This window comes from Rhinoderma darwinii, chromosome 3 (genome assembly GCF_050947455.1).
Source record: "Rhinoderma darwinii isolate aRhiDar2 chromosome 3, aRhiDar2.hap1, whole genome shotgun sequence".
NCBI lineage: Eukaryota > Metazoa > Chordata > Amphibia > Anura > Rhinodermatidae > Rhinoderma > Rhinoderma darwinii.
The window spans coordinates 128722618-128735246 of NC_134689.1; the positions used below are offsets into that span (position 1 = coordinate 128722618).

Here is a 12629-nt window from a genome sequence, read left to right on the forward strand (position 1 = left end):
CAAAAAACATGCAGAGGTGCCACACAAAAAAATGCACAAAGGATGTGGTCTTTTGCAGCCCTACTCTTTCTAAAGGAGGGAGGCCCCGCATAACCATTCCCCGACCCTCCAAAACATAGGCCAAGAGGATTGAGAATCCCTACTGTACCACGTCATCTCAAACATGGTGGAGGCTCTGTTTATAGCATGGGCATGTACTGTATGGCTTCCAATGGAACTGGGTCACTGGTGTTTATTGATGATGTGACTGCGAATAGAAGGAGCAGGATCAATTCTGAAGTGTATAGAGCGAGACTTTCTACACAGATTCAATCAGATGCTGAAAAACTAATAGGAGGGGCTTTACACTACAGATGGATTATGACCCAAAACATACGGTAAAACCAATCCAAGAACTTCTGAAGGCAAAGAAGGGAAATATTGTTCTGACCCCAGCCGGATTGAGCATGCTTTTCACTTACTGAAGACAAAACTGCAGGCAAAAAGATCCACAAACAAGCAGTGAAGACTGCTGCTGTAAAGGCATTGCAAGTCATCTAAAGGGAGGACACTCCGTATTTGGTGATCTCCATGGGTTCCAGACATTTCCAGTCATTAACTGCAAAGGATTTTCATCCAAGTATGAGAAATAATCCTTATATTTATTATAATGCTAGTTTGTCCAATTACTTTTGAGCCTGTGAAAATGGAGGGACTATGAAAAAATAAAAAAAAGGCTGGAATTCCTAAACCGTTAATAATTTTTTTTTGTAAAACCCATTAAAGCTGAAAATCTACACTGCAATAACATCTTTATTGCTTTGTTTCAAATCCATTGTGGTGGTTTACACAGGTGAGATAATCAAAATTGTGTCACAGTCCAAATATTCCTGGGCCCGGCTGTGACTGTGGGTAGCTCAGAAGTGTATATAATGCATCAGAATTCATAGACTATAAAAACATACGGTGAGGCAATAATAGCACAATGACGTACATATAAGAAAATTTTAAAATCCATAAAAACAAGAGGTAAAGAAGTAAAGGTTGGGCTTCACATACAAGTTGTCATAGAATGAGACTGTCACGGCGTGGGGTGTGGACCCTCTGGGCCGTACCGCGTATTGGGGTAGCAACTGGCCAACAAGGTACAAAATAATGTCTATAGTTCGGAACGGGTACTTGAGGCAATGTAGACAGTAGCGGAGGCACGACTTGACTTTCACAGCAGGTGGCACTGTGGGTGCAGCGGAAGACACGACTTGACTTTCTCAGTAGATACGATAGCACGGGATACAGGGTACAGGCAGCAGGAACGGGTAACACTGGGAACTGGAAAACACTGGGAGACCATTTGCAAGACAAACTTAGGTATACAACAACGCTCAGATGAGGAACAAGTGGGCAGAGCCCCTTTTTATAGTCCAACAGCCATTTGGGCTAATTATTGATGGGTGATAGCTGGACGCGTACTGGCCCTTTAAGGCTGTGCACGCGCAGGCGCGCGCCCTGCGGGAAACAGTCCGAGGACCCAGAAGTGAGTGCCGGCGTCTACCTGGAGGGAGCTGACACCGCGAAGACAGATGGCCGGGGCCGTCAGATGGTAAGTCTGAACGACGGCGCCCGGCCATAGACGTTACAGAGAACTGCCATCAAGGGAATAAATATTATTGAATTAAATTGCCACTGAAACTGTCGCACAGTGTGCGGGCGACCACACATTTACCCTGAGTGTTACATGGTATTCATTCAATGTAATACATGGTCTCGCTTTGCACTCAGTGGCTCTTTGCTCTGGCTAATAGAGGGGAACCCTCTCCTATAATGTCCTTGAGCCCTAATAAGGTATATGGAAAGTGGTTGACCTAATGGACAGCCCCTTTTAAAATTATTTATTTTGTGCTACATAGTTATTAGTCAACAGGATATAACAGCAGCAGTAAAAAGTGAAGAAGGCTTACCAAGCAAAATGAGGCAGAATTATATTCCAAACTGAATTGAATACATAGTATGAGGGAAATGTATAATGTGTCTAAGACTTTTTGCGCCTACCTCAACAATTTCTTAAATCCTCTGTAAAATATTAATGTACGTATATGGTAGCCCTGAGGTGACATAAGAAATAGAACATGACTAGCAAGTTGCCACAGATACATTTTAGAGCATGCGCCATTTTCGCCGACCTAAATTCATGCACCCTACGACACAATTTATAAGCAACTGCTGATGTGTTATTTTTTGAGGAAATGTGACCATTCCATTCAGAGATCACAGTATAAGGTCTGGATGTGAGGAGGGGAAAAGTTCTTAGTAATGACTGAGTAGATAAGTTTATTCTAGCTTCACAACCTTATCAACATTTATTTCAGAAATAAAAATCTCTTTTAATTCCTATTTGTTTAGGAGTTGTCCCATGAGGAACGTTTATCACAAACCCACATAATGGGTAATAGATGTCTGATCGCTGGGCCCCCACCGCAGTATTTCGGACAGCCCACAGACAGTTACTGGAGCGGCAGGGCGCATGTGTTTCCACCGCTCTATTCAAATCCCTCCTCACTCCGGTTGTGCAGTAAAGAGGAAGTGGGCTGAGGACCCCATTCTAGTGATGAGAGGGAGACCCAGCAGAGGGATCCCCAGCCATAAGACATTTATCACCTATCCTATGGCTAAATGTCCTTTGTGGGACAACCCCTTAAATATAAATAGGTTTAAAGGTTTGTGTATTCCATATTATAATGTATCATTGTAACAAACCTCCTCTAAAAATTTTCTAGACATACAAGCCTGTGTCACTTTACCTCATAATTTATTTATCTTATGAAGTTGAGGACACATACTCCTTGGAAGATGTTTAGGGGTGTATTTTGTTTTTTTACCTTTACTCTCCCCGATGCTTATATAGCCAATGAGGATTAGGATTCCCTATTAAAAAAATACTGATCAATTCAAGGAACCAACAACATGCTTTGTTAGAAGGGCCACCATCATGGAGATACAAGTGGTAATGCTGACAGGGACCCAGGTATCCAAATTCACCTGTGGGCTGCCAACCACCCACTCACTACCCACTAGTCATTGCTTTGGAGCAAAATTGTTTCCTAACATGGTGCCCTTCATGTCACATGAATGTAAATGCACATGTCTCAATAAGTATTCTCTTTTCCACTCCCCCATCGGCCCACTAAATATATTGTATGGGCCTGAGAGGCTATATAAAAATCATGTTATTCCCCATCATTTCAATTCAGTGGGTCACTGTGCTTGAGAAGAAGCATAACAGCTACCCACAAAATGTATGCAGTAGATGGAGGTTAATGGACATAATAGGCAGTTTAATGACCGTTTTGCCTGTATTAGGCCAAGATTTTTCTGATGGTGCCTCTGTCATTAATATAATCCTTGTAGACAGATGAACTCATAATTTGTCCATTTCCAAGAAAGAAACCTAAAGTAATTATATATTATGTAAATGATAGCGCCTGGGTGAATGAGTCCATATATTCTATTTCATCACTTCAAATATTGTTTTGACAAAAAACAGTTGTACAAATATATATATACAAATACATACAACATAAATGTTAATTAATCTTAAGTATTTAAATATATTTATATCCCATTAGAATGATGATCCGGTCTAGTTTATAGATGAGATATGTGACATCAAAAAATCCTGATGAAATTGCAGGTTTTTTTTTCCATCTTCATTATTGGACATCCCAGATTTCACACAGGAGGGGTGTAAATTTGTGATCTCTAACTCTCCATGCCATTACCATGTCTGTATGGTGGTGGCTAAATGTCCTTAACTCAGTGAGACGCCCCAAGAGGCGTGCAAAGTGTTGGGGGTTGTTAGGGTGATGTTGCTTGCACAGCTTTTCTAGAATATGCAGGAAACACTCTTGAAGTTTTTCCACAGACTCCTTGTCTTTGATATATTGTCGATCTGCAGTGAATGGTGAAAAAATAAAAATGGAAATGTCACCAAACAGATAACTGGAATGTTAGAAATGTGTTGCATCGAGTCATTTGGCCTTCTTCTGAACTCTTGTTAATACTGGCCACAGCACGGAGAATCAATAAATGTCGCCTGCAGCACTATTCTTGCCATCAAAAATAGCAAAACCCAGTTTCATAAACTTACTTCTGTTAGTAGATATGTTCGAATTCAGTAAGAGAGCAATATGTCTAATGTGAGCCAAGGAATTCAAAGCTCTCGTAGCTGCCATACCCCAGCAGTGGTTCACGGTATGCTGGATTCTAATAGTCCTTCAACTAGACTGCCATACAGTTGGCAGTGTCTGTAGTCAGAGAAGGCTGGCTGCCATAGAAATATTGAATTTCATCAAGTGCTTGCGCATTGCAGACAATATAAATCTCCATTACCGAAACAGAGCATCTGATAGCAGAAGCATATAATGAAATAATAAAAAGAACTGTTCTAATATTTGGTGGAGAATGTAACCTCAAAAATGCTGAGCAGAACAAAACTACAATTGTACATTACATAATACATTTCATGTCACATCCCTGCCACAAACTGGCATTGCAGGGCAGGTCCATGTTGGCTAGTGCCAGGTATTGAATATCTGCTTAAAAAGGGTAATCCAGTAATATCATGTTGGGCTGTTGGGCATGTTCTTGTGTCTTATTGGATCACTACTGCTGCTATAAGGACTCGTTGACATCATCGTCGAGTTCCGTTCATGGGTTCCATTAGACCTTTTTCTGTCGGAGGAACCCATGAACGGAAAGACAAACGGAAACCATAGCTTTCCTTTTGCATTACCATTGATTTCACTGGTAATGCTTCCGTTGCTAATGGTTTCCGTTTGTCTCCGTTCCGCAAGGTTTCAGGTTTTTAGCGGAAAGAATAGCGTAGTCGACTGCGCTATTGTTTCCGCTAAAAAAAACTTTACGGAAAGGAAACCAGCTGCAACAAAAACATTAGCATTGAAATCAATGGTAATGCAAACGGAAGCTATGGTTTCCGTTTGTCTTTCCGTTCATTGGTTCCTCCGGCGGAAAAAGGTCTAACGGGACCAATGAATGGAACCCAACGCTGATGTGAACGAGGCCTAAGGGAGTATGTGTGATCATGACAATATGCAATTGATATTAATGCAGTATTCCTAATTTGTTACAATTATATATTTTGTTTCTATATACTGACAACATACCTGGTGTAAGAATCACTATTGCCGACATAAGAGCATATTCTTCCTCAATCATTTTTAGTTCTCCAAGACTTTTATAAAAATGAAACATTGGTATAATGTAGTCATGTGATATGCCTAGAAGAGAGCACAGTCTTGATCAGTTGGGGAGAAGAACCTGTTACCTGTTTTGTAGCTTAGCTACTTTTCCTCTTAGGGTATGCGCACACACAAAATTAAAAATGTCTGAAAATACGGAGCTGTTTTCAAGGGAAAACCACTCCTGATTTTCAGCCGTTTTTAAATTATACTCACGTTTTCCGCTGCGTTTCTTACGGCCGTTTTTGGAGCTGTTTTTCTACAGAGTCAATGAAAAACGGCTACAAAAACAGCTCAAGAAGTGATATGCACTTCTTTTTCGTGGGCGTTTTGAAAAACGGCCGTGTAAAAAACGCCCCGTCGGATCAGAACACTGTATTTCCCATTGAAATCAATGGGCAGATATTTGTAGGCGTTCTGCTTCTGTTTTTCAGCCATTTTTCAGGACGTTTGCGGCCCGTAAAACGTCTGAAAACACTACGTGTGCACATACCCTTATGATCATAATAACCTTACAAATGACATTAGAAATCAAGAAAAGTATAACAAATTGCCCATTTCTCAAGAATAATCACAATTGGCAGTCTTTTATGAATACAGACTTAGTTTTTATTTTATGGATTTCTAATATTACAGCTGTTTCTTCAGACGGCTTCAGAGCAAAGATCAATGTCCAACTGTTTTTTGATTCTTAAAATTTCAGACATATTAAACCCGAACTAAAAACCTGCAAAACTGGTGGACAGACGCTTTATGAATTCATACGTTTGTGCACTATTTTCAGCATCAGATTTACTACAAAACAACAAAGCAATTTTAATACCTGTGCCCTGCGGTTTGTTTGTTTGTTTGTTTGTTTGTTTTCTATAGATTTGCTGCGGGTAATGGGGCATAAGCATTCTTTTGGGCCTTCTCCATACAGTTCACAGTTTATGTGCTTTTTTAATAAAAACAAAGATAAAAGTATAAATATGTCCTTTTATACTTTTATTCTGTTTTGGATCTAGTCTCGGTTAAGGTTAAAATAACAAAAACAAAATTAAATGCTGCACCTATCTTAGGCTCTTTTCACATAACGTTTCTCATCTACTTTCAGCGTATGGGTTGGACACTTTATAGAAAAAAATTAGAAAGATGGCGTCGGTCATGTGGATAAATCACGTGACCACTTCCTTAGCTGTCTCCACTTCTGCGCAGGCACTGACTGTAGCTAAGTGCGTTCATCAAAGATATAGGGATCAGGTTCTCCTGCATATGTACTGGACGCGTTCATGCAGTTTATCCACATGACCCACCGCCATCTTCCATCGTATGGACGTGACTTTTTATTTGCACATTGGGGGATATCATATCAAGATAAGTTGTGATGTTACAAGTATAATTCACAGTTTATTGCTTTTTCAAATTTTTTCCTTTAGCTTTCCAGGACTCCTATCTAGCCCTGTCTGTAGTTTTGCAGGGTCAAAACTGCTGACAGACTCCTTTTAACCCCTTAATTACTATGACATAATTTTAGGACATGGATTGCCTTAACTTAGAGGCCCTATGACATACATTTAGGTTAGGATGATTGCACAGGGACTGTGCACTTGCGATCAACTGCAGGAGCCCAGCAGTGATTGACCAATTTTTTAGGGACTAATTCAGTTCAGTGGCTTTGAGGTTTCTATATATTAATTTATATATTATTATCCCCATTTTAAAAACTTCACCCTTAAAGTAGTCACAACAGCATTTAGTAAGTTTGTTAAACCTTTAGGAGTTTCACAGGAATCAAAGCAGAGATTAAATTAAAGTAAAGATGAAATGTAACTATTTAATTGATTTATTTTTTGCAGATATTTCATTTGAATCCATTTTTTTTTCTGTTACACAGGAGGTGTTAACAAAGAAATGCAACTCAATATTTATTTCCCTGGTTAGAAATATCTCATATGGGGCCGTAAGATGTTACTTGACTCAAACACATGCCTTAGAAATTAAATAGCACTTTGAGATGTTTGGGGACTCCTTTTTATTAGGACAATAACACCTGAAGGAATTTGACTAGAGGTGTAGTCAGCATTTCTACCCCACAGGCGTTTTATAGGATTTATTAGAATTGGGCCTTGAAAAGTAATATTTTTTGAGTAATATGTAGTTCAGCTCAACATTTTTTATTTTCACTAAAAATACAGGGGAAAAGGCACCCCAAAATTTGTTACACAATTTCTTCAGAGTACGGCATTACCCCATATGTGGTCATAAACTACTTTTTGGGCACACAGTAGGGCTCAGAAGGGAAAGATAACCATTTGACTTTTGGAGCTCAGAATTTGCTTGAATGGGTTTGGGACGCCATGTCACATTTACAAAGCCCCTGATGTACCAGTATAATCGAAACCCATAATAGTGACGCGATTTTAGAAACTACACCCCTCAAGGCATGTTTCAAGGGATGTAGTAAGCATTTTAACCCCACATGTGTTTTGCAGATATCAATGCACAGTGGATGGTGCAAAGTGAAAGTAAGACCCCATGCACACGACCGTGCCCGCAATCACGGCCCGCGAATGCGGGCACGGCCAGCCGCCGACTGATAGCCGCATTTTCGGATGGGAGCACGGCCCGCAAAATGCAAAAGAACGGACATGTTCCATAATTCCCGGAACATTTCCACGGCACAGACACCCTTCCGTAGTGCTACGGAAAGGTGCCCGCGTTCAATGAATGTGAATGGGTCCGTTTTTGCGGACCGCAATTGCGGTCCGCAAAAACTGAGGTTTTTTACGGTCGTGTGCATGGGGCCTGATGCAATGTTTTCAGATATGTCATTTCAGTGCCCAAAACGTTGTGCACAGCATGTGCCATTGTAAAAACACAACCCTCTATTTATAATGCTGTATTTCTTCGTTTTAGAAACACCCTACATGTGGCCCTAATTTTTTGCCTTGACATGCAACAGGGCTCAGGAGTGAAAGAGGACCATGCGAAATTGAGGCCTAATTTGGTAATATACAAATTTTGGTTTACAATTGCAAAAGCTCTGAAGTGAAATTGTTAAAACAAAATAAAAAATTACAGAGACGCTAAACCCCTCAAGGCAGCTATCAAGGGCTGTAGTGAGCATTTTGACCTTACAGGGGTTTCATAGAATTCATTTTTCAGAAATTAATGCAAAGCGAATGGTGCAAAGTAGAAATTTTTATTTTTACCACATGTATATAATTTTAGTGCCCAATGTGTTGTGCCCAGCTTGTGCCACTGGAGACACACACACCCCATAAATTGTTAAGTGGGTTTTCCCTGATGCTGCAATTCCATGCATGTGGGTGTAAATTGCTGTTTGATCACACTGCAGGGTTTAGAAGGGAATGAGCGACATTTGGCTTTTGTAAACTACACCCCTTAAGGTATTCATCTAGGGGTATAAAAATAATTAGGGGCCTTGATTACCACCTCTTGAAACTGAAGGAATGTTCCCATCTGGCCTGCACATGTACGATCTGCTTGGCCAGCTTTTTGTACCACACCTTCAATTTTTGCATGGTATTATATGACTTCAGCACTTGATCCGAGATATCAACACCTCCCATGTCGAATATGAAATTTACAGGGACAGGGTTAATGCCGTGACCGAGTATTGTGGTCATTCATCTTGTCCTTTTACTTGACCAACAACATGTTCTCATTGCATATTGTCTTGCTCTCACCCCTTCTTCCAATAAGTGTTATAGGGAAGCTTCTCTATTTTACGCAAGGTGCAACATGCAGTACTTCTGGAAGTGAGGCACTTAAAGAGTAGGATGCCGTTATAGAAGTTATCCATGTAGATGTGGTAACCATGTTCCAGCAGTGGGTGCACCAAATTCCACATAAACCATCCACTAATTCTCAGGAAGGGAGGGCATTCTGCGGGTTCAATCCTGGTGTCCTTCCATTCGAAAACTCTAAACCTGTGGGTGTACGTTCTCTTGCATAGCTTATGCATTTTAATTCCATACTTTTTAAATCAAGTATTTTTTTTGCAAAGATTTTGCATTATTACATCTTTTAATTCCATATTTGCTGGGCAGAGGCCAAAACATCATCATTTTTGCTGCATTTACACGGGTTCACCAAGCATATGATGACATGGGATTTTGGGCAATATATGCAAGGCATATAAAATAGTTTGGACCACCATTAAATGTACAAAATCCGCAGATTAAAAGTAAATTCTGTGAGGCCTGCAGTCTCAAACTGATTTCTCGAGCTTCCCATGTAATCAGGAATCTGAGGCTCATAATTCTCAGGAGGTGGGATCCACATGGGATCACTTATGTTAGGGAATTTCCTCAGCTGTTGAACTGAAACACTTTCTCGGGAGTTCATTCAAGGGTGTATTACTCTTCTACCTTGCTGGGCGTATCCGTGTCAGAGGCAATGAGGACATATGTCTCCTCGGCTTAATAGACCCTTTGGGACATTTTATTTTTAACATGGGTTTGTATCGTGTTTTAACATTTTTACACGTGTTCAGGGGCATAACTAGGAAAGACTGGGCCCCATAGCAAACTCTTGACTGGGCTCCCCCCAGGTGCCACACGCAGCCCCCTTATAGATAGTGCCCCCTGTAGATTGTGCCATACAGTCCCCCTGTAGAGAGTGCTATACAGCCCCGCCTGTAGACAGTGTCACACCCCACTTGTAGATAGCGCCCCCACCTCCCCCTTCTAGATAGTGCCATACAGCCCCCCTGTAGATATCGCCATAAAGCCCCCTGTATATAGCGCTATACAGCTCCCACTGTATATAGTGCCCCACAGGCCCCCTCCATTGTATATCGTGCCACATAGCTCCCCCTTAATAGATAGTGCCACACAGCCCCCTTAGTAGTGCCACACAGCCCCTTGTATATAGAGCCACACAGCTCCCTCATGTGTATAGTGCCACACAGCTCCCCCTTGTGTATAGTGCCACACAGCCCCCCTTGTGTATAGTGCCACACAGTCCCCCTTTGTGTATAGTGCCACACAGCCCCCCAAGTAGTTCAAGGCAATGGCGCATCCAAAACAGTTGTATCAGCCAGGCGGATGTCAATCAAACATGGAAAGGTGGGTTTGGAGGCAGGACTATGTGACTCTTCAGGATAGCGGCACCGCCCCATGACTCTTTTTTTTAAAACTCAGTTTATTGAAGGATACATATAAACACATAAGCACATTAAACTGCTGGGCCCCCGCTCAGTGGACATGCCCAATAATAATACAAGATTATACGTGTTTACACTGATCATTAAGTATCAATACATAACAATAAGATGCATTTCTCAACCAAAGTAACAAGCAGTGTCAGGTAATCACCAGTAATACACTAAACTTCATAAAAAAATATCGGGGAAGACAGCATCTCAGAAGATCAAAACATATGTACAATATATAGTAATCAGGTAAGAGATATGAAGAAGGAGTCTCAGCCACCATCCCCAGACTTCCAGCTGGGGCCGATGCAATATATATTTCCTTAATTATTGATTACCCCAATAGCCGCTGAAAGTTCTGGACCAGAATAAGATGTAAGGTCAGAGTTACACCAACAGTCCCACACCCAGTGACATTTTTCAGGATGGTTCCTGTGAATATAGACTATTCGTTCATACGGTATGATCGAATTCACTAGTTGAATCCACATAGATCTGGTAGGGGAGCGAGTATTCATCCATCTAATGGCTTCCTAGCCATAAACAGCGTCTCTCTAAGGCACGTATGAATGTGTGGAGATCCCATCTCCTCCTCAAACAATCCAAACGAACATATTCCCGGCTCTAACATCACTGGAACATGCAGTATCTGTGTAAGCAGAGAAGTAACTTCAGTCCAGAAGTCTCGAACCACTGGGCAGTCCCATATCATATGTTGAAATCCTGCAGGGCATAAGGAATATCTATGACATTGGGGGTTGGACCGTCGACCCATTTTATGAAGGCGAATTGGTGTAAGATAACTCTGATGTATGATATACAACTGTATAAGTTTATTGTTGATAGCAGGAGAAACATATCTATGTGATTCCAGAAGGTTTTTTCTAGATTCCTCATCCATGGATGGAATCAGCTCCTGCCATCTATCTAGTGCTGGAAAAGCGGCCTTATTTGCCTTTGCATGAATGAGAAAGGAGTAGATCGAAGAGATTAAACCCCCAGGTTCCTGTGATCTAATAATACCTATTAGAGGATAGGAGGAGATGGCAATAACTCTACCACTAAATTGGCCCTATATCGAGTGACGCAATTGTAAATATTTATAAAAGGCATGTCTCGGAACTCGATAAGTCTCCGCAATCTGAGTAAAAGATAACAGAACATTGTTGTCAGATATGTCCCCAATAATGTTTACTTCTAGATGTGACCAAAAAACATCATCTTGTGAGGAACTCAACTGACTCATCGTATCATTGTGCCATAGGGGAGTCTCAGCCATAATCTGAACTTGCCAAGATAACTTTAACGTGGCTTCCCAAACTTTTCGTGCCACTTTATGGATCTGTAAGGATAGTCTTCCAAGTGGTACTAAAGGGTCAAGCACAGGCCAAACGTAGTCATTCCCATGTAATTCGCCAGACATTTCTCCAAACCCACTGGTTCCCCAGGGGACACCCAGGATCCCAGATGTTTTAGGTGACCAGCCAGATAGTATACATAGAGATCCGAGATAGGTATTCCCGGCAGATCCCTAGGCCTTTGTAGTTGTGCTAATTGCAATTTAGATCTAGAAGATCCCCATATAAATGCAATAATTTGAGAATCCATAGCTTTAAAGAGCGACATGGGAATATGTACAAATACATGTAAGACATATAAACACTTAGGTTGAAAAACCATCTTAATAAGATTTATACGACCCGCTGCCGTAAGGGGCAAAGCCGACCATATCTTAAATTTATCTCTGAATAAAGGTATCCTGAGTGGGTTGAAGAACATCATACAGGACGTGTCCCAGTTAATGCGTAGACCAGAATATTCTCCAAACAGATCAATGACGCATCCGGACCAGACGTGAACAATAGCATATCGTCTACATATAAGGCTATACGTTCTTCTCCAGAACTAAGGGGTGTGCCTCTAAATAATTCATCCTGTCGTATCAAAATAGCAAGGGGCTCTACAGCAATAGCAAATAATGGCGATATCGGACAACCCTGCCTAGTGCCCCGTGCCAGAATAAAATATGGAGAAAGTTGTCCATTCAAAGAAATGACCGCTCTGTGATGATGATATAAAAGGGCAATCCATTGTATAAACACAGGCCCAAATCCAAATTTAGAAAGAATACAAAGTAAATATGGCCATTCAATGGAAACAAATGCCTTAGCCGCATCCAAAGAGGCCAAGGCCCAGTCCTCACCCTGTCTTGATGCAATCTGGGAAACAATTTG

At 41.1% G+C, this 12629-nt stretch overlaps 1 protein-coding gene across 1 annotated transcript in view; it reads right to left on the minus strand.

The window, feature by feature from the left end:
* Positions 1–1001: 1001 nt before the first annotated feature.
* Positions 1002–12629, minus strand: part of NR1H4 (nuclear receptor subfamily 1 group H member 4) — a 105359-nt gene continuing 93731 nt past the window's right edge. Inside the window, exons 9-10 of the mRNA XM_075856702.1 lie at positions 5160–5273; positions 1002–3925 (exon numbers count right to left, since the gene is read on the minus strand). Coding sequence (XP_075712817.1) covers positions 3687–3925; positions 5160–5273 — 353 coding nt within the window. The 3' untranslated portion in view covers positions 1002–3686. The remainder of the gene's footprint in view (positions 3926–5159; positions 5274–12629) is intronic.